The following is a 22,201-nucleotide window of genomic DNA, read 5'->3' on the forward strand; positions in this document are numbered from 1 at the left end:
TTATAGACTAGCATCAGACGACGTGATTGTGAAACGTGGGCGTAAGAGAAAGCGCTCCAGGTGTCTGCAAATAGTATATGTTGGAGTGGGATGAGCCTGAGACAATCCACTGTGGTTGTACTGTATTTACTGGCGTGGTATGAGCACTAGACTAGACGCTGTAGGTGTACCCCATCCACAGGTGTGGCACCAGGACTCGACATGACACCGTAGGTGTACCAGAGCTACAGGTGTGGCATCAGCAATAAGCAAGACACTGTAGACGTGTAGTAGGTACAGATGAGAGGGGTGGGGGGTGGTCATGAACCAGGAGAAAACGGAGGGGGAGAAAGCTTCATACCCTGGGGGTGGGCGATAGCGGCCACCACCACGGCTTTCACTCTCACATCGCCCAACCTGCAGCGTCCCATTCATCTGTCTGGGCCAGTTTTTCTCCTTCGTCTGTCTGTGTTTGTATGAATATGTGGGTTTGATGTGGCTGTGTGTGAATATGTGAAGATTTGTGTAAATGGATGTGTCTGTTTTCCTGTTTTACTGGTATTATTTTCATTCTTTTCCTGTTTATGTCAATGTATTTCTTTGTGTGATGTTTTCCTCGTGATTTTTCCTGTATTCGTTTGTGTTAAAGGTTGACGTGTGCCGTCAAATTCCTCTCTTGATGACAGTCATTTCGACATCCAGCACATAACGCCTTTAGGTCTTCAGTTTCTTTGATTAATAGTCTTAGGTTGCCCTCGAGTCAGTAGCCTGTGTGGCCAATTCTTGCATTAAAGAATTTCTTTTTATTCATGAAAAAAAAGGATCCTTCATCCTTGATAGACAGCTGAGGAGTTACATCCCTTCTGCTGAACATCTATATGCATGAGTGGTACATACATGTACATGTATTTCCTACTTTACACCATTTGGTATGCTGTATAGATTATTGGTATGTATATCGTCCGGCTGTCTGGTGAACAAGCATTACCACAAGTTATGTATGTGGCTGACGTATGAGTAGATGATATGAATTTCTTATTTTAGATGAGGGTTATGTAATTTTGAGAGATTACAGAGTTCTCTGTTTCTCTTCGTGTGAGTGGATTATTGTTTTTTTTTTTCATTCTTGCTTTGCTTTAATGTTGTTTCTCCTGCGAGATAGAGATAGATAGATAGATAGAGAGAGAGAGAGAGAGAGAGAGAGAGAGAGAGAGAGAGAGAGAGAGGGGGGGGTGATGAAATGAAGAGCAGGTTAAACGCAAATGCGGCTTCCGCACAGACTGGTGGAGGGTGTGTGGTGACAGTCCCTCCCTTTTTGATGCTTGGCAGCTTTCCGACACTTTTGTGCGTCCAGGGAATCAGTGCCGCTGGTTATACATCATTTAACCACTGACAAATTGGTTAGAAATATTACCAGTGGTGACTTCGTTCAGGCCAGCAGTCCCAAGGTTTGGCTTTTCTTTCTTTCTCACGTAGTCGTCTGGAAGTCTGGAGTCATGCCATATGTCATGGTGGAGATGGTCGTTCCAGGGGGAGTGTGACCGTCAGCTGGCGCCGGGAGAGGTGGAGCCGTTGGATGGAAAGTTTGGCAGGCGCCGGATGTTCAGACGAGGCAGGGCGCCTGTCTAGGAGGGTGGACTGAGGCCCCCAGGGAGGGTATCGTTGGGTTTTAGGTAATTTGACTATCGGGTTCCAGGAAGGTGGACGAAGGGCTCCAGGGAGGTTGTCGATGGGTTCCAGGCAGGTTGACGTGTTGGTTCCAGGAAGGTGGACGAAGGGCTACAGTGAGGTTGTCGATGGGTTCCAGGCAGGTTAATTCGTGGATTCCGGGCTGGTTTATTTGTGGGTTCCAGGCAGGTTTATTTGTGGACCCTAGGTAGGTTGACCGTTGGCAAGTGGGTTCCAGGTAGCTTGACCTTCGAAACTGAATCCAGAGGTGTGTAGCTGGATCATTTGGGATAACCTTAGCTCCTGGTGAAGTGCTGTTGCTTAAAGCTTTCCATAGTACGACACTCTCCTGAAGTACACGGAAGTAGAATGTTTTGAATATCTGGAAAATAATTTCTTTGCTGGAACGAACAAAACAAGAGGCAAGATGTACAAACTAAATCCAAGGGAATGAAGGTTTAGTGTGGGGAAAACCATGAAGGCATTCCAGCCCGGCCGTATGTCGTGGCGTATAATGGTAAGGCTTATGTTTTGAGCATCCCTGCCTCTCTCTCTCTCTCTCTCTCTCTCTCTCTCTCTCTCTCTCTCTCTCTCTCTCTCTCTCTCTCTCTCTCTCTCTCTCTCCAGGGCTATGTTCTTATGAACGTGTATTCCGTCTTTCTGTCTCTGTCTGTCCACGCGATTAAGTGTCAGCTCATTCGCTTCCTCTGCATAGAATTACTTTACAGTGCTTTACCTTCACTGAACTTCGGGTTGGCCTGCTCCACAAACCTGGAACTCAGTGACATCGGTTTCATTAGCGTTCTTAAGATAACGATTTAGTAAATAATGCTCTGGCTGTCCGGTAAGCGTGATGTGTGAACTCCACGCCCTGAGGAGACCAACTGGATTGTTTGCTTATGGAACTAGAGGGGAAAAAAAAACCTTGAATTTCATACTCCGTCCATTCGTCCGCCAGAACTCGTTTGCATATGGTGATAAACCTCTGGACTTTATGCTTCACGTGACTTTATGATGAGTGGTCATTTTGGGAGGGACAAGCCAAGGAACCTGTCCATCTGAAGGGGGGGGGGGAGGTCAGGAGGTCAAAGGTCACGGTTACTTTTAAGCCATTAGGAGAGAAGGTCTGCGTGAGAATTGCGAGATTCTGGTGGTTCCATCGTGTGCTGCACACCCTAATGTTATTTACCCTGTGCCGGTAGGTGTATATGACCAGGAGGGAAACCCAACCCTGTGTGCAGGACGTGTGGCCCCTGGTGCTACGGGGAACCGGTGTGGTCCATCGCGTGGCCACTGGGGCTGCGGGGAACCATTGTGGTCCACCGCGTGGCCACTGGGGCTACGGGGAACCGTTGTGGTCCATCGCTTGGCCACGGGCTACGGGGAAGCGGTGTGGTCCATCGCGTGGCCACTGGGGCTACGGAGGACCGTTGTGATCCATCGCGTGGCTACTGGGGCTACGGGGAACCGTTGTGGTCCTTCGCGTGGCTACTGGTTCTACAGGGAACCGGTGTGGTCCTTCGCGTGGCCTCCAGTAGAGTCGCGTTTATGACCGGGCTACGAGGGTGTTCTACTGAACGGGTTGTGGCGTACGCTATACAGTTAAAAGAAAGAGATAAGTGTTTACAGATGAATGACTCGGTGTTTTCCTTCCTTAAGGCAGTCACGAAGGGAGGGTTGATAATAGAGGTTTTTGATACCAGTTTTGATGAACTTAACCATGTCGTAGATATTATTATTGACTTCTGCTCCCTTGGTCATCTTCCCATACTTCTCTGGAATCTTTATCCTTCTAAACCATATATTTTCCCTCGTATTTATCATTGTTTCTCTTATCCTTCCTCTCCCGAACTCGTATATATATTCTTTTAGTGTGGTAATAGTGCATATAACTTGTCATTCATTGCCTTTTTTTTTTTTTTTTTGCAGTATAGTTGTTGCATTTATAGACGCGTATTTTACACGTTCATGGCACAAGTGCCCTTCCGCTTCCCTCGAGCGAAGGAACGCGGCGTGGACCCGTTCCTGGTCCTGGTGAGTCATAGGTCAAGATAGTGCGATGACCAACAGGGAGGGAAGCTTTCCAGGACGAGGTCCGTCGAGACTTACCATCGTGTATGGGACATGCACACAGCATCACCGCACTTCTCTCAGGCCTGTGTGGTCTTGTCCAGTGGGCGTGGTTGGCTTCCTGGAGCGGCTGAAGGGAGTTCCTAGGGCCGTAGAGAGGTGTGTAGTGGACTTGGGAACTGGCAGGTTATGGTTGGGGTCCGGGATGATGGAGGAGCACGTCTGGGGAACCGTAGGGAAAGACTACGTCTTCAGGCGTACAGCTGGGGTGAACCTGAGTTCGTAGGTCCCTTAAGCACGACGCTACGACCCTTGAGCACGACGATAAGACCCTTGAGCACGACGTTACGACCCTTGAGAACGACGCTACTACCCTTGAGAGCGACGGTACGACCCTTAAGCACGACGATAAGACCCTTGAACACGACGCTACGACCCTTGGGAGCGACGGCACGACCCTACACCCCTTCATCATGGTGAAGTGTGCCACGTACGGTCGCCTGTGTGCACTTGAAACCTCGCACTGTGACCATCCATCTTCTGTCATTATTCTTTTTATAGATCTTAAGAGTTTCACCGCCCAGCATCCCGGAAGCTTTTCTCCGTGGACCTCTCTCTTATCCGGCCTGTTCCGGGTAATTCCGTGATGCTGATGGTAATAACCTGCAAAAATGTGCCACTGGTCCGGAAGGACGTAATGACCCCGGAGCAAAACGTGTCTGTCTGGTGTGTGTGTGTGTGTGTGTGTGTGTGTGGGTGTGTGTTGGGCTTCTTGATTACGCTTGAGAAAACAGGTGTTTAAAGTGGCTGTTTTTTTCTGTTTACAGCGATTGTAATTGAAACAAGTTCTCTCTCCATTCTATTTTTTTCTTGTATGTGTGTGTGTGTGTGTGTGTGTGTGTGTGTGTGTGTGTGTGTGTGTGTGGCCTGCGTAGCGAGCGCTGTGTGCGTCCGTTCGTCCGTCCGTTGTTGGGAGGTGCAGTTCATCCAGCACTATAACTTCGGTCCTAACTTGAACTCCCCCTCGATCAGGTATTCATGAACCTCAATACAGTTGTTGCCCCAGCGTATGAATGATTGAGTGGCACGAGACCCCTAAACCTGAAACTCGACCTGGTGCGTAACTTAAGGAAAATTTAACTTTTGGCCATGAAACTTAATATATATATATATTTTTCATACAGTATTTCCGCCCATTCTTGTTTCCATAGAACGCCTTTTTGGTTGTAACGTTTGGAACGTCCCTCTAGTCGTCAGTATGATCCAGGGTAAAGCTGGTGGCAGACGTATCCGCAAGGAGAAGTATCCACTCGGAAACATATCCACTAGCTGAATTATCCGCTAGCAGAAGTATCCACCAGCAAGCATATCCGATGGCGGAATTATTCGCTAGCAGAAGTATCCACCAGCAAACATATCCGCTGGCGGAATTATTCGCTAGCACAAGCATCCGCCTGACACCTGTCCGTCAGCACTCGTATCGGTCAGGACACACATAATTCCCAGCAAAATTGCTCGCCTACAAACATATCTAGCAGGATTCGTATTTGCCAGCGTACATATCGGCTAGCAGACGCACGCCAGCCCGGGTATCTACATCATATCTGTCGCAGGAAGGTTGGAGGGAGAGGAGGAGCAAGGAAGGTCTCAAAAACCTAATGTGGGACAAAGTCTCTCTCCTCCTACTTGTTCGAAGGTCTGTGGAAGCACCCGTCTCGTCGTGATGGGTACAAGGAGACGTGAACCCATCAAGCTAAGGTTGTAGGCCAAGCTGTCTCACCCAGGGGTCGTACCGTCGTGCTCAAGGGTCGTACAGCAGTGCTGGAGATGTCTGTCGCGAGGGAGCGGTGACTGAGTGGAGTGAAAGTGTCTTGTTCTTCCGCAGGTCAGGAGACAGTCTGTTATCAGACATCTCTCGTCTCTCGTCGTTTCGTAAGAGGCAGGAGCAAGATGCACGTTCGATAACCGTGTTGCTGTTCGTGGAGTCAGAAGTCTTGACGATGACGAACCCCCCCACCGTCGCATTCCTCTCTCCACTTCTTTCATATCTGACCCATTTTCCCTGGCTCGATCTACATCACGCATCGTCGTCACAACTACCCTCTAAACTCAGGTTTGTACAGGATACCTTAGAGAGCCAGTCGCATCCCAGTCTAGTTTAATGCCTGTGAAACCTAATTTCTTCCTCTTTTTCCCCTCTCTCTCAAATGCCTCTTAAACTTTCTCATCTCCATCGAGGATTCTGAAATGTCGCCAGACAATGCGATGAGCATTCGCGGTATCACCGTAACGTCTGACTTATCTTAGAATCGTCACTGTGCACAGATAGCTAAGTCTTTTAAGAAACTGCGATTCCTGTTCTGATGGCGAAAATTCTTTTTCTCAATTCACACGATTCGTTCTCGTATGGGGTACTTCTCTTACATCTGGGGAGGTTCCTGACGCCACACTTCCTTCACAGAGCCGAGTTCAAAGCAATCCGACTCGTCAGCTCTCCCCAATCTGACCCCAGAACTGAAGCCAACTTGCCTTCCGCCTCAGTGTTGGTTTTCTGCCCCTCCTGTATACGTTATTACTGTGATATCTGATCAGTTGGGTGTTTATGTGCTCCCCCTTTGTTGGCGAGACAATGTAATAACTCGGCAAGTAGCTGCGTCACATGATTATCCTGTGGCCGTTGGCTTATTAAACAACAACCTATTATTGCATGTGATACGTTGCCGCAATCGACCTCCTGGCTACATAATTAGGTGGGGATTACTTTCATTGTATTTCCGTGCCAGGCAGTCACCTTTGATGATTGTTATAAGATGACGTTTGGGTCGCATCGGCGCATCCAGGTTGATTAGTATAGTTCTTTGCCCCACAAACCAGTTAACCCCTTTGAGTATGACTGCACGACCTTTGAGCATGGAGGGTACAACCCTTGAGCACGGCTTACGGCCTCGTAAAGGTCAGGTATTCTCATTGCGGACCATCAGGTCTTCTTGTTATCTCTCCTTCCCGAGTACTCCCGTGAGGCAAGGCCATCGTACGTCTGGGCCGTACCGTCCTGCTCCAGAGGTGCATGTGCCTGACCCACGCCCCTTGGATTCTGGCGATGGGGTTAATCGTTAATAAAACTTGTCCCTCCTCCCCCTGGTGTGCTCATGGCAAAGGCCGCACCCGTTAATTGTGTATTTTAACAGCGAGTGAGAGGGTCCTTCCTGCTGCCATTCCCCCTCTTCCTCTCCCTCATCCCCGGCAGAGAGGAACTCCAATATTATGGCGTTCTGATTCCAACTGGACGCCTCACCTGCCTGTCTGCCTGGCATGCCGTGACCTCATGACCATCCCTTGGCTCGTCATGACGATATGGGAGGGGGAGGAGGGAAGAGGTCATAGGGGAAGGCGTGATGGAGGTCCTTATGAAAGCATACAATGTAAATAACAGGATGACTACTCAGGTTATAATGGAGAGGAGGAACACATCTCTCTCTTTGTGTGTGTGGTTGTGTGTGTGGAGACGATTTTCTCGTCTTGATTTGTATACTTAGTTTGATCATCCTGTATGTTTCGTTTTCTTTTTTATAGAGACCATTGTTTGGTCGGTGTCATTCGTCCATGTCTCCGTGCTGCAGTTGTGCAGGTGTGTCTCCGTAGGGAGGGTGAGGTGGGTGTGACTGGTTGTCGTTCCGTGGAAGACATTTGGTGGGCCGAGTGTGCCTGATCTCGACCCGTCTCTTGCATGATGATCAGTCATGACACATGACGCGTGATGTGTCTGTTCATTCTCATCACCGTGCTTGTTAGGGGTCTTATCTTGATATATATATATATATATATATATATATATATATATATATATATATATATATATATATATATATATATATATATATATATATATATATCGAATGCATCAAACGAGATTTGTAATTTTTGGTATCATACGGTAGTATTGTGTATTCTTGATGTATAAACCTTGTCTAATGCTGGCTGTATTGGACTTTAAGTGGTATAATTCATTATTTGCACACACACACACACACACACACACACACACACACACACACACACACACACACTCACACTCATGCGAATTAGGTTGGTCGATACAGTTTTAGAAGCCTTGAAATGGTACGACACGTTTCGTGGAACAGATGTCTGTGACCAACAGTGACATCTGGTGAGGACGGGGTGCATTACTCAGACTCTCTCTCTCTCTCTCTCTCTCTCTCTCTCTCTCTCTCTCTCTCTCTCTCTCTCTCTCCTGTTCTCCTTCGTCCTCGTCCACTTCCGGCATGAGCCGCGTCTCGTCACAATGGCTGGCGCTCCTGAATGGCATTTGGTTGCGTCACGAAGTCGCACACACACACACACACACACACACACACACACGCGCGCGCGCGCAAAGGCCCTCTCGATGGACGCACTCGACGCGCCGGAGACGATCCCCTTCCCGAAGATGCTCAATTAGCCGAAGCAGGAGCCGTCTGCCCCCCTTCCCCCGGCAGTCACGCGTCATTACGTCGTAAACCTGGCCCGGGATGGCGTTTCAAAGGGGGGGGGGGGGGGTGAAGAGCGCCGTGCGATGGCGCTGGAGTTGGCGAGGGTTCGGTGGACAGGTCAAATGTGCCATGGGTTTGCCTCAGCGAGGAGGGTGTCATCTGTCTTCAGAGGCCCCAACACCGTGACCGGCCTACGCATTTATCCTCAGCCCCACATAGTGACCTCAGCCCACACTGCGACCTCAGCCAGCACATTGTCCTCAGCCCACACTGCGTCCTCAGGCAGCACATTGTCCTCAGCCCACACAGCGACTTCATCCAGCACATCGTCCTCAGCCCACACTGCGACCTCAGCCAGCACATTGTCCTCGGCCAGCACATTGTCAGCCCACACTGCGACCTCAGCCAGCACATTGTCCTCGGCCAGCACATTGTCAGCCCACACTGCGACCTCAGCCAGCACATTGTCAGCCCACACTGCGACCTCAGCCAGCACATTGTCCTCAGCCCACACTGCGACCGCAGCAGCGCACCCGCGCCACCGCGTCGTCCTTATCGCGATGGGGAACTAATGAGCTCATAGCGCGGCCTCCCACCGCAGCCCGCGACGCACGTCCGGTGTCCTGGTGTGGGTTCGCGAGGAATACATTCATCAGTCAGGACTCGCGAATTAACTTGGAAGCAAGGGTTGGGGTTCGAATCCAGAGGTTAAGGCAGACGTTTGAGAACGCGTATGGGTGAACTTCTTCAGCTCGACGGTACGACACCTTGAACGCGATGGTACACCCCTTTATCACGAAGGTACGACCAGTGAACACGATGGAGCAACCCTTAAGCACAACGGTATGAACCTTGAGCACGATGGTACAACCCTTAATTACGACGGTACAACCAGTGGGTAAGATGGTACAACCCTTTGAGCACAAGGGTGCGAACCTAAGGTTTGGTTGCCTGGCGTTTGACCAAACCATTAAAGATCAGGTACATCAAAGGTTTTCAAGGGTCGGACCTTCGTGTTCAAGAGTCGTACCTTCATGTTCAAGGGTCGTACCTTCGTGATCAAGGGTCGTACCTTCGTGATCAAGGGTCGTACCTTCGTGTTCAAGGGTCGTACCTTCATGTTCAAGGGTCGTACCTTCATGTTCAAGGGTCGTACCTTCGTGATCACGGGTCGTACCTTCGTGTTCATGGGCCTTACCTTCGAGTTCAAGGGTCGTACCATCGTGTTCAAGGGCCGTACCTTAGAGTTCAAGGGTCGTACCTTCGTGTTCAAGAGCCGTACCTTCGTATTCAAGGGGTGTTGGCATGGTCTCCACACTGCGTCCTGGCCAAGTTATATATAATTCATGCCCCGGTTTTATTTATTTTTTTTTAGGACATTGATCCTAACATACAAAGCACCACAAAATCCCACGGTATCGCCGCTGTCGGCGACCCCTTCCGGTGTCTGGGGAGCAAGGGGCCGCTGGCCTCAGTAAATTCTTGGGTAATTCTCAGGGAAAGCTGGCATGTCCGGTGGCTACTCCTGGCCATAGTGTTGTTAGTAATACCTTGGCTGTCCTTTCCTAGTGTTCAGCCTTCATACGGCACGGGCTCCATGCGAAGTCACTACTACTGTACATTTATAATGTATCTGTGTTGGGTAACTTTTTATATGTAGTTTGTCATACCCTCGTTGTAGTATATATATATATATATATATATATATATATATATATATATATATACTATATGTGGTATACCGGGGTTGACGTGCTGTCAGTGGATTGAATCAAGGCATGTGAAGCGTCTGGGGTAAACCATGGAAAGCTGTGTAGGTATGTATATTTGCATGTGTGGACGTATGTATATACATGTGTATGGGGGGGGGCCATTTCTTTCGTCTGTTTCCTTGCGCTACCTCGCAAACGCGGGAGACAGCGACAAAGTATAATAAAAAAAATAATAATAAGATATATATATATATATATATATATATATATATATATATATATATATATAGTATTTGTATATTTTGTTGTATTTGATGTGTGGCGAGTCCTTCACCAGACTTTCATTGTAGTGTGTATAGAGGAGCTGGCTTAGTCGTGTGTCCAGTAGACATTCTGTACCCTCCTTATGCTTAGTTTGTGAACACTCGCCACTGGTGTCGCTTAATGGTATCGCCGCTTTGAACAACGTTATGATAACTGGACTGTTCACATCTTAAAGCTTACACTGAGGGCGTGTGTTGACGTTGCTTCGTTATCAGCAAAACACAATCGCTGCTTCAACAACAACCCTCGCTGGATCCCCCTTGTATCACGCCCCCAAGACTCCCCACCAAGTACCACTCTCTTGTGTCCCACACGTAAGTGGCCTGCATCTGGTCTTCTCTCCAGACCTGTCGTATATGTATACGTTACCCGTCCGTGGAGGTGCGAGTACCTCTCTCCTCACTCGTTCCCATGAGACACACCGTTTATCATCCCGCCGTAGAAGTCAGAAGGGAACTCTTCCCCATTGCTTCATGGTATGTGATGTAGAGGGTAGGGGAAGGCAGCCTTCCATAAAGTTTCATGGAGTTTATTTCGTCCTTTGTACTCTTGCCTGTCTGGTCCTTCAAGGGAAATCGTCCTCTTTACTTCAAGCAGATTTTCTGTTGTTCTTGAGTCCCGTATGTGGTGTTACAGGCGTTTGTAACATGTATTCTTAACCCCTTGTATACGACGTTACTTTTCATACCCGCGATGTTACGATCATGAACCCCGACGTTACGATCATGAACCCCGACGTTACGATCATTAACCCGACGTTACGATCATGAACCCCTGCGTTACGATCCTTAACCCCGACGTTACGATCATGAACCCCGACGTTACGATCATGAACACCTACGTTACGATCCTTAACCCCGACGTTACGATCCTTAACCCCGACGTTACGATCATGAACCCCGACGTTACGATCATTAATCCGACGTTACGATCATGAACCCCGACGTTACGATCATTAACCCGACGTTACGATCATGAACCCCGACGTTACGATCATGAACCCCGACGTTACGATCATGAACACCTACGTTACGATCATGAACACCTACGTTACGACCAGTAACCTGATCCATGATGGTCAGGTCAAAGGATTTTTTGGTCGGTGTGTTGGTGGCTGTGATGACGGGGGTGGTTGTGGGGATGGTTGTGGGTTGTTAGGACGATTGTGGTTTATGTTGGGTCGTGGTCCTGGGGTGATTAAGCGCGCGCGCGCGCGTGTGTGTGTGTGTCCCTCCCCGAGGCAGGAACTTGACTCACCTGCCGTGGACGTACGCACGTACGTACTGTCTCCTTCTTCAGGAGTTTCCTGGGAATTGATTTGACGTACGACAGCGGCGTGTTCATGTCCTGCCGTGACCGGAATATAGTTTGTCCTGGTTTATGGTGGTGGTGCCAGACAATCGTTCTCAGAATGTGTGGGTTGGTTTGTAAATTGACGACGGTGGTGTGTGTGTGTGTGTGTGTGTGTGTGTGTGTGTGTGTGTGTCGTCCTTCGAACACGACGTTACGACGCTTGGGTGTGACGTCCCTGATCATCGACCTGACACCCATGAGGTCAGGTCATCATACCTGAGGGGGTCTTGCCGTCGTGCTCACTGGGAGAGGTGAGGGGAAACCCTCGTTTCTCTCGTCTCATTTGACACTTTCCCCTCACTCGACGCCTCGTACGTAAATCCTCGGTGACTGTCCACCACCAGAATCCATGGAGGAATTGAGCGCGTCCACAATGGACAGAGAAACGTGTGGTTTTCGTAGAGTGTCAGCAGGACAGAGGGGGCGTGATGGGAACCAGTTGATCGAGACAGAGGAAAGTTTAACATGTATCATTTCGTAAGAGGTTGTAAATGACTCAGCGGTTTAGAGGCGTGGGAGAGTGGCCATTCCTCGTGTGTGTGTGTGTGTGTGTGTGTGTGTCTGTGTGTGTGTGTGTACTGGATGGGGTCTGTTGCCCACACAGTCTGAACTTGGGTACTGTTTCTTCCCTGTACTGGGCGTACTGGGTATACTGTTAGAGCACACGTTTTCCTATACTGGTAGAAGTCTTGTGTACTGGTGGAACTGGTGTCTCACATTTGTTTCGTGTACTGGTAAGATGTATATCATGGTTGTGCGGTGGTCCTGTTGTACTGGGATAGTGGGGTCAATTTCTCGCGTGGGGATTATGCTTTATATCGTGCGCGTGTACTGTAGGCTGGTATGTGGCAGTACTAGTCCTGTTGTGGACTGGTGGGATCCGCCTCTTGTGCAGTGTTCCAGTGATCTGGTAGAACACCCAAAATGTTCTTTTATGTTCCGTGGTTGTCATATGAGCAAGCACTGACTCACTCTGGATTTAGATGAACATCTGTCTATTCTTTAACTTTAACTTTATTGTTGCGGGACTTAAGAGGACCTCTTTTTTTAAGTGCCCATTATTGATGCAATCACACAGACTGGCTCATTTACATTCATAACGACTGAAATGATAATTATCGTCATAATACGTGTAGAGACGAAGGGGGGAAAGTAGTCATTGTGGGTGTTTAAGTCTACCCAAGTGTCTCTCTCAATAGTTTAATTAACACGAGTCTTGTGAAAGTGTTGATTTACCAAGAGACTTGTTCACCTCTTGATTTGATTCAACCTTTCCCACCTGCCGAGTGTCATAACATACCGCTATGATATTCGATTGACCTCCTCGATAGCAGCGGTTACCTCCTGCGTACCGTGGTACATTTTCCACCTCCGTCGCTGTACCTCACACAGTCCGGGGCCGCTGTCTCCGCTCTAGGGATACTACTATTTTGGAAGTGTGTTTCTGCGTATTTTTGAACGACGTGACCTTGACGTGTGACTGCATGGAGTGTGGTTTGGGAGTTGTTGGGTGAGGTGAGAGTGGCAGAAGAGGAACAGTAACACAGTCTCACACAAGCAGAGTTTACACACTCACGGTGCAACCCACGTTGGTGGTAGGTGCACGGCTTAGGGTCATTAGGAATTACACTGAATACTAAAGAAATGGATGATGGAGTTATGATATAAGTGAAAGATAAAGGAAATCAGCCCCTCGGCAGATGCCGTCGGAGTGGCCGGCGTTCATCATATTCGTTGTCAGACTCCAGTCTTCCGGCCGAGTCACGAGACTGGCTGTAGGGGGTGATGGTCTATTTGGTGGTTGTAAATCGCCGTATTGGAAAACTCTGGAGGGACGATTTGACCTGGGTTTAATGAGCTGCTTTATATATATATTCCATAGCCCCCCTGGACGTCTGTCTTGCGTTCAAGAACATCTATCTATAACCTTATATACCATCCCGCTTTGCTAGGGACGTAGATGGCGACCCGATGTTTCTTTCTCATAGTGTCGACAGTATTTTCCACCCTTACCTAGAATAGCAGCAAGTCGGGAATATCTAGGTGGTATTTGTAGATGGTCATTATACTATAAATTTGACAGCGGATATATCACAAGAAAGGGGAAGTTCTTGGTTTTGTTATTATTATTGTGAAACATTTGTTGCTTGAGAAGTAGCGTCCAGCACTGTGTCTGGTTTAGAATATTTTTTTTTTTTATTGTATGTCTTATGGTCGCTATTGCCAAACTGTCTGTCTTTTAGGATACATTTATCATTTGTGTATCGTGTGCAGGTTATTGTTACATGCTGTTTAAGAACGCGTAATGTACATGTTTGGTGAGTGAGAGACACTGGTTCCGGTGGGTCAACATTTGACTTCGGGGTTGTAGGAAGTGGTTCGGTGTGCGCAGGCGCGAACGGCGTAGCTTCACAGAGGCGACGATGATGTGGAGCGGTCCGGGAGGAAGTGGCAGGCGGGAGCAGCGAGGCTTGTCGATGCGGAGCCAAGTGAGGGCGCGCGATGTATACCACGAAGGAGACCTTGCGAAAAAACACACGCCCTCCAAGACGGCTCGGTCACGCCCGGACGCCAGATGGCCGTACTTAGCATAGGAGGGCGTGGCGGGCGTGGCTTTCATGAAACACTGACACGTAGACGCGCTGGAGTGATTGGAGTCGCGTAGGTCTACCGGCAGCGGAACTCAGCAACAGGGGAACAACACGACAGTTTGGTCCTAGACCGAACTGTGTGGGGCACCTGGACCGTCCGTCCTTCTCGTGGCGATTGTCCGTCATGTGCGTGTGAAGCTACCAGTAGTGTCACCTGCCACCCCACCCCAGCCTCCCCCTGTGTATACGACAGCATGCAGACCCGTGCCACCCTACCCCAGCCTCCCCCTGTGTATATGACAGCATGCAGACCTATGCCTGACCACCCCAGCTTCCCCCTGTGTATACGACAGCATGCAGACCCATGCCTGACCACCCCAGCCTCCCCCTGTGTATACGACAGCATGCAGACCTATGCCTGACCACCCCAGCTTCCCCCTGTGTATACGACAGCATGCAGACCCATGCCTGACCACCCCAGCTTCCCCCTGTGTATATGACAGCATGCGGAGACATACCTGACCACCCCAGCCTCCCCCCTGTGTATACTACAGCATGCAGACCCAGGCCACCCCACCCCAGCCTCCCCCTGTGTATACTACAGCATGCAGACCCATGCTTGACCACCCCAGCCTCCCCCTGTGTATACTACAGCATGCAGACCCATGCCTGACCACCACCCCAGCCTCCTCCTGTGTATATGACAGCATGCGGAGACATGCCTCACCACCGCAGCCTCCCCCCTTTTATGAACTGCAGGATGCGGAGACATGCATCCCCACCCCAGTTCTTCCCCCGTGTAGACGCCAGCCTACGGAAGTATGCAAGTCTGACAATGCGATTAATGTCGGTTGTCGTATCGTGTTGGGGGCAACGCCGCGTCGAACGTGTGTTAGCGAAGTGAGTTTAGACGGCTCTCCAGCACACCATAGTGACATTGTACTCCTTATCATCACCACCATCAAGCCATTATCTCCGCTTAGCAACACCACTGAGCCTGAGGCTGCACAGATAACTTGCAGTCAGATATATATATATATAAAAAAGATAGATTAAATAGATTACGAGACTGAAATCTGTGGTTCCTATAGCCCAGTGTAGACTGTCGTTACTGTGGGATTGTCAGAGGGAAAAAGAATGTGTATGAAGTATTGGGTCACTTTTAATTAGATCTTGTCTTGGAAGAGACGATTTTAATGCCTTTTCTTTAAACGATTTAAACGTGTGTTATTATTTGTACACGCTCGTGTCTAGCGCTTAGTCAAGAGGTTTGTAGCTTCGTGCTCAGAAAGGTCGTACAGAAGGGGCACACACAGTCTTTCTCGCAGGGACGCACCCCTTCGTCTTCAAGGGCTGTCTGTATCTTCGTCGTCTTTATCGGGCGTACCGACGCGTTTGGCTGGTAGCCGCCGCGACGCTCAAATGTTGGCAGAGAGAGAAAAAAAAGATTCGGTAGATTCTTTGATTTTTGTATTAAATGTTCTCACGTGCACGGACGACTGCGCAAACGTTTACGACAGGGAGGAACAGATGTAGTGTAGATCTTTACTCCCTCCATACCACCACCCCCCAGAGCAACGAACCGCCTCCACCCCTGATGTATGTTGTCATACTCCACTTCATCATGCGCTCGTCAGCCCCTCCACTCCAGAGGGGTCAAGTCCGTCTTGTAATCTCATCAAGCTTAGTCCCCCTCCTCTCTCCCCCCACCTCCCCTCCCCCTTAAAGCGCGAGTGCCTCTTTTATCTTGAGATGTCACACTCCACTCACTGTGTACTCAGCAAGCGTAACATCCCCTCTTTCCCTCCTCTCCTCCTCTCCCCCCAGCATCACCACATTGTAGGTCTCCGTCCTTGATCTCACGTGTCACACTCCACTTCAGCCACGCACCCAAAAGGCCTAACATTCCCTCCCTCCCCCTTCCCTCCCCTCCTCTCCCCCACCATTAGATTGCAAGTCCGTCCTTGATCTCGAGTGTAAGTCTCACTCCACGTACCACGCGCACATTGCTAAGGATCGCCAGCCAACACGTGTATGTAACGCTAGACCCGCTGGTGTAAACAATGACTTTCGAATTCTTTCCCCCCCATCTGTAATGATCGTTGTTTCATGGGTTATTAAGCCTCACTCCATCAACTTCTTGACTGAGTGCGACGGTACGATCCTGGAGCACGACGGTACGAGCCCCTGGACACGACGGTACGATCCTGGAGCACGACGGTACGAGCCCCTGGACACGGCGGTACGACCCATAAGCATGATGGCCATTTTTTTCTTTTTTCCATAACTGACCTAAAATTTTAAGGGGTTTGGTTAAGATCCGGGTCGTCATGCTTAAAGATCCTGCCGTAATGCTCAGTGGTCGTACTCAGGGGTAGTGCTTAACGCTGCTCTCAGAGTCTTCGAAGTGTCAAGAGTGTTTTTGAGGTCGGGGTAGACAGTGGTGCTGGTGTGTGTGTGTGTTAGTGTTAGAGGGGGAGAGCTTCTCCCTCCAGTAACTGTGTGACGGCGTCACCTTAACGTGTGACGCACTGGAGCACGACTCTTAACCTTAGACGCATTGACTTGGTTGCCTTAACCTGTGACGCATCGGCTTACTGGCCTTAAGCTGAGACGCACTGGCGTAGTGACCTTAACTTGTGACCCATTAACCTTAACCTGTGACGCATTAGCATAATGGCCTTTCAGCAGAGACGCGCCGGCGTACAGAAGCGGTATAGTTAAAGATGTCGTAATGTCTTCGTAAATACATTGCCTTGTAAGAGTGACCGAAAGGTCATGTTGCCTTAATAACCATTTAGAGTTAGCGAGGTAGTTGTCACTAGTGGCGAACTGGCTGACGGTCCTTTTAAACCCTTGAGCATAATGCTACGACCCTTGGGCACGACCCATGAGCACGACGGCACGACCCTTGGGTATGATGGTCTGACCGTCATCATGTTCATGGGTCGTAAAGTCATCATGCTCAGGGGTCGTACATTCATCATGCTCAAGGGTCGTACATTCATCATGCTCAAGGGTCGTAAAGTCATCATGCTCATGGGTCGTACACTCATCATGCTCAAGGGTCGTACATTCATTATGTTCAAGGGTCGTACACTCATCATGTTCAAGGGTCGTACACTCATCATACTCATGTACAATGGCTTGGGCCCCCACCGCCTCTCATGGTCCCAGGGGATGATGACAAACGCATCCTGAAAAACATCTTGACACTTCTTAAGGGTGGAATGCTAAGTCATTACGCATCTTGCATACTCCCAGACGAATTCCATGTTACGGATTACCACCTTGTGTTGAACGTTTTGCAAGTCGGACGTTGCTCGTGAGTTGGACTTGAGGGATGATGATGATGTCGACACATCTTGCGCCACAAACCTGGTTAGGTTTAAAAGAAAATGCCAGCGATACCGTCCATATTCCCGAGATTGTGTGCGTCACATTTTAGATTTGTGCCTCGTGTCGCTGCATTATGTTCCCGTGTTCTTCTGGAGGGCTCTTGTACATGCGCATGTGTAGCTACATGGACATTACACTGGCACTGGGGTTGTGGTTATTTATAGGTGGTATATTTAGTCCTGGGAACGGTTTTATCGCTGTGTGCACCGAGCTGCGTAGTGTATGGATGGGTTCGAGTCCCTGGTTGTGGCGTATAAGTGACCCGTCTCGCCAAGCCATGCGTTCCGGGGTTCGACGATGGCCAGTGTGTCTTGAGCATGTATATATGTATATACATTTCTCTCTCTCTCTTGTCTTAATGTCGATAGAGATAATTCTTTATATTCAACCCGAAGACGAAAGATACAGGATGTGTATTGACATATAAACCGTCAGAGACTGTTCATAAACTGCTTGAGGTGAGCTGTCGCCGTCCAGGAACCAATCACCCGCAAGAGGACGCTCGCCCGACCTGACCTGACCTGACCCGGCCTGAGGCTAACCTCGGCCTAGGCCTCCCGCTGCCCGACCTGACCTAGGCCCGTGCCTCCTAGGGAAACGTTGGGCAGCCATGGAGGAGGAGACAGCCTCCAAGGACCTGGAGATCATAGCCAAAGGACTCTTTGCTCTCCCAACATGAGGTTCACCTTCGATGAGGTGAGTTGTAAACACGTCACCACGTCAGATATGGTGTGATATATATATATATATATATATATATATATATATATATATATATATATATATATATATATATATATATATATATATATATATAATGTTTATTCATAATTAACCAAGGGCCAACGTCTATGAAAAATAAACTGGCTCCTGCAGCTCCTGCAGCTCAGGGCAGTTCTCCCTTCAGTGGTAGGGAAACATGGAATTCTTTGGAGTGATGAGATCTTTCGTGAAAATGTACTCACAGTGACACATCCTTGCCAAAGATGACTTTTCACTCGCTGTGTAGTTTCTTACAGGTGTGTGTGTGTGTGTGTGTGTTATTCATGAATGGGTATATGCGCGGTGGAAATTGTTGATTGCCTTTAATATCTTCCCCACATCATTTAATGTGGGGCGGTAGATGAAATTATGAAGATAAGATATAGAGCGGATGTGTATGTGTGGATATAGAGCGGATGTGTATGTATGGATATAGAGCGGGTGGTGCATAGAAATCCTTCATCACAATGCCTTCATCTTTGCATGGCACTATAGAGTATCCCTCCCCTTTTTACCCGTGCCTTCACATATCTCACGGTCCTCGTGACTTGCCGACTGCCTGGGTGCGTGCTCTTACTTGCTCGCTCCCTCCTCTCGCTTTTGAAGTTGTCCTCAACGCCATAGTGGCCCGTCACCTTGGGAAGTGATTTGGTATGCATACCTGGTGACACAGCTTTCACTGGGGGTTGAGGGTGTTTGATTTTAAACAGGTTTAGAACAGCTTTACTGCTCCGCAAAGGATCGCAGTTCATTGTTACTTTTTTTCGCGTTATTTTTTTCCCCCCCTGCTGGTTGACTCGCTGAGGGTGTATGTCATCATTTCCCCTCCATCATCTACCCTCAGCCACCATCACTCGTTGTCATCCATCTCCTTTTCTTCCTCATTTTTTTCTTTTTTTTTCCCAGAATCCTCACATACTCTACGCCGACCTTTTCTCCTTATGTACCCTTCATTCAGCGTTCTGCCTTTTTTCCCTTCCACTCGTTTACCTTTACTCTCTCTCTCTCTCTCTCTCTCTCTCTCTCTCTCTCTCTCTCTCTCTCTCTCTCTCTCTCTCTCTCTCTCTCTCTCTCTCACACACACACACACAAACACATTTACCTTTGTCTTCTGCCTCGGTCACTTTCACTCTTCCCTTCTCTGGTGTCCCGACCCAGGAAGGAAAGTTAGTGGACTATAATGTATGATGTATGTATGTATGTATGTATGTATGTAATTATGTATGTATGTATGCATGTATGTATGAGTGTGCGTATAGAAACAATACACACTTTTTTTTCAAACAGTTGGACCATGAATCTGCTGCGTGGAAATGAAGAAAAGATCTTAGATTTCCAGGTTGTTGCCATCAACAATACTTTACCTGGTCTTGCCTCGTGTCGACCACTGTTCTAGGACGAGACGTGGGGCCGAGTAAGGCTGGGGTATACGTGTGTCAGAACTTAACTCCCATAGTAGGCATATTTCTTCTGCATGGCTTCTGCTCACCGATGAAAGACGATCATTGCAGACGCGAGGCGCAGACCGCTGTGGACCATCCTCACCTAACAAGGAACCTCAGAAATAGGAAAGTTGAGGGAGTAGGCTGAATGAGTACATGAGGGTGCTTGTTGAAGGCTTCCACTGTTGTTCTGTGGTAAACAGGGGGGAAACAGAGATAAACGAGATAACCTGTTGTCTGTTGAGGATCGTCTTTTCTTCTGGTGTCTGGCGAACGGGGGAGGAACCAACAGAAGTGCTCTGTGAATTCCCCGTTGTGTAGACGAGACACAGGTTATCTGGTGACAACAGGTGTCAGCCAACGGGGTGGCACTCGTTACATCCACCTTTATCAGCGGTGGGTGCCGTTATCACTGTTATCTCCTGGCTTGTTATTCCCCGAAGGGAGGGCTCGGGTCAGTGCCCGTCTGGGTGTCGACGCTCCTCCATCAGGTTCCTCCCTCTCCCGTCGCCATGGTGGTGCTTCTTCAGAGAAGGGACGCCATCAGGAGGTCGCCTTTCGAAGAGGTTAGCGACCAAGAAGTGTGACTGTGCGCGACTCGGTGAAGTGACGATCGAAAATGACCAGAAACGAAACAGTAGTTTTCTCTGACTTGCTTATCAACCGCCTGAAGACGACGGTACGACCCTTGGGTATGATGGGATGGTCTTTGACCTGACCGTCACCTAGCAAGTCAAAGGCATGAGGACCTTACCGTCGCGTTCATAGGACTCAGAGCCAAGGAGACGACACAGAGAGCCTCGCAGTTCAATAAAGAGCTGATGGCAGTGGAAAGTGGAAAATACCAAGACCTTGATGATGCGAAAAATAGATGAATAATGCTTTAAGTCCAGATATTGCTTATAGGTAAATACCCTGTGTGTCCAGGGTATTCTGTCATTGTCTTACGAGTCGAATTACAATTCTTCGATGAGACGAAGCCTGTGTGTAGTAAGTCTTCGATGAGTCGAAGCTTGTGTGTGTGTGTGTGTGTGTGTGTGTGTGTGTGTGTGTGTGTGTGTGTGTGTGTGTGTTCGTTCCAGAGACATTAACTTGTGTCGCTTTCTTTTCCAGGTGAGTGCTTTGGTGTGGTGCCGGTAGAGGACGGTCATTGTGAGGGGGGTACTGTTGAGAGATAACAGCGTTGTGGGTGAGTAATGAGAGGAATTGCCTTTACTGTAGCAAAGGAGGTTAAGACAGTGTGTGGAAGACCTCAAGATACAAGGTAAACACACGGGTTTAGAAGTGGAAGACTTGGTGTTCTTAAGTGTATTTCTACCTTGCTATTTGTCCTTTTTTGATTCTGGATGTTGATGCGTCACTGCTTTGTATGTAATTATGTTCTTCAGGTTATGAAACTGTATGGATATATGTGTGTTCACCAGTGATTTTGAAAAAGTAATCCTTCACTTACGTTCACTCAAGATTACCTTTCTACCACATATGATCTTTGCCACATGATTTGGGAGTACGTAACACTTTTCTCTCTCAGTAGATATACTTTTAGAAATCTTCTGATATTATAGAACAAGATGCTATCGCTTGTTAATGTTAAAGTGAGGACAGTTGCTCTGAGCTGTGTGGTGTGGAAATAAGCGTATGACTGTATGATTTGGGATTTTTTTGTTTATATACTTTTGAGTGCATTTGCAGAAATGAAATCTCTTGAATTTTCTAACACTTTCGAGGTTTGTTTTACACCCTGTAGATGTTGTAGTCGTGGGAGCATGTACTAGTCCCGGTGTTGTAGAATGGAACTCCGTAGCGTGCCTGTATAGTGTGTCTTACTTAGATGTTTTCCACCTTCCTGCCTAGTATATCGGGAAGGCATCAGGGATGGTGTTCGATAGCCCATGTCAAGCCTCGTTATCTAGCTCATGACCTAATGTTTGTGGTAAGGATATCAGGCATGATAACTGTAAAGAGAACCTCTCTCTCTCTCTCTCTCTCTCTCTCTCTCTCTCTCTCTCTCTCTCTCTCTCTCTCTCTCTCTCTCTCTCTCTCTCGAGGAAACTGTTTATTGATGGTTATTGACCTTACGCTCTCTCTCTAGAGGAAGTTGTTTGTAGATGTTATCTATTGACCTTTCTCTAGAGGAAACTGTTTATAGATGTAATCTATTAACCCCCCCCCCTCTCTCTCTCTCTCTCTCTCTCTCTCTCTCTCTCTCTCTCTCTCTCTCTCTCTCTCTCTCTCTGATTACAGATGTTATCTTTTCCATCATTTATCAGGTAAACTATAGAGTAAAGATTTCTTTATGTTATTAACTCCATCATTCACAGTGGAGTAAAGGTTTCTGTATGTTATCAACTCCATCATTCACAGTGGAGTAAAGGTTTCTATATGTTACTAACTCCATCATTCACAGTGGA

The 22,201-nt window shown here is 48.3% G+C and overlaps 1 protein-coding gene across 7 annotated transcripts in view; it reads left to right on the plus strand.

The window, feature by feature from the left end:
* The window catches only part of Rgl (Ral guanine nucleotide dissociation stimulator-like), a 147,428-nt gene that overhangs the window by 62,656 nt on the left and 62,571 nt on the right, over nucleotides 1-22,201 (plus strand). The window contains exon 2 of one of the 7 annotated variants that reach the window (XM_071689513.1): nucleotides 17,982-18,282. The exons of 5 other annotated variants lie outside the window; for them this stretch is intronic. In XM_071689513.1, coding sequence (XP_071545614.1) covers nucleotides 18,262-18,282 — 21 coding nt within the window. In that variant the 5' untranslated portion in view covers nucleotides 17,982-18,261. Of the gene's footprint in view, nucleotides 1-17,981; nucleotides 18,283-20,225; nucleotides 20,357-22,201 lie in introns of those variants that run through there. One more of the 7 variants, XM_071689511.1, reaches the window with a different exon arrangement.

This window comes from Panulirus ornatus, chromosome 47 (genome assembly GCF_036320965.1).
Source record: "Panulirus ornatus isolate Po-2019 chromosome 47, ASM3632096v1, whole genome shotgun sequence".
Lineage (NCBI taxonomy): Eukaryota > Metazoa > Arthropoda > Malacostraca > Decapoda > Palinuridae > Panulirus > Panulirus ornatus.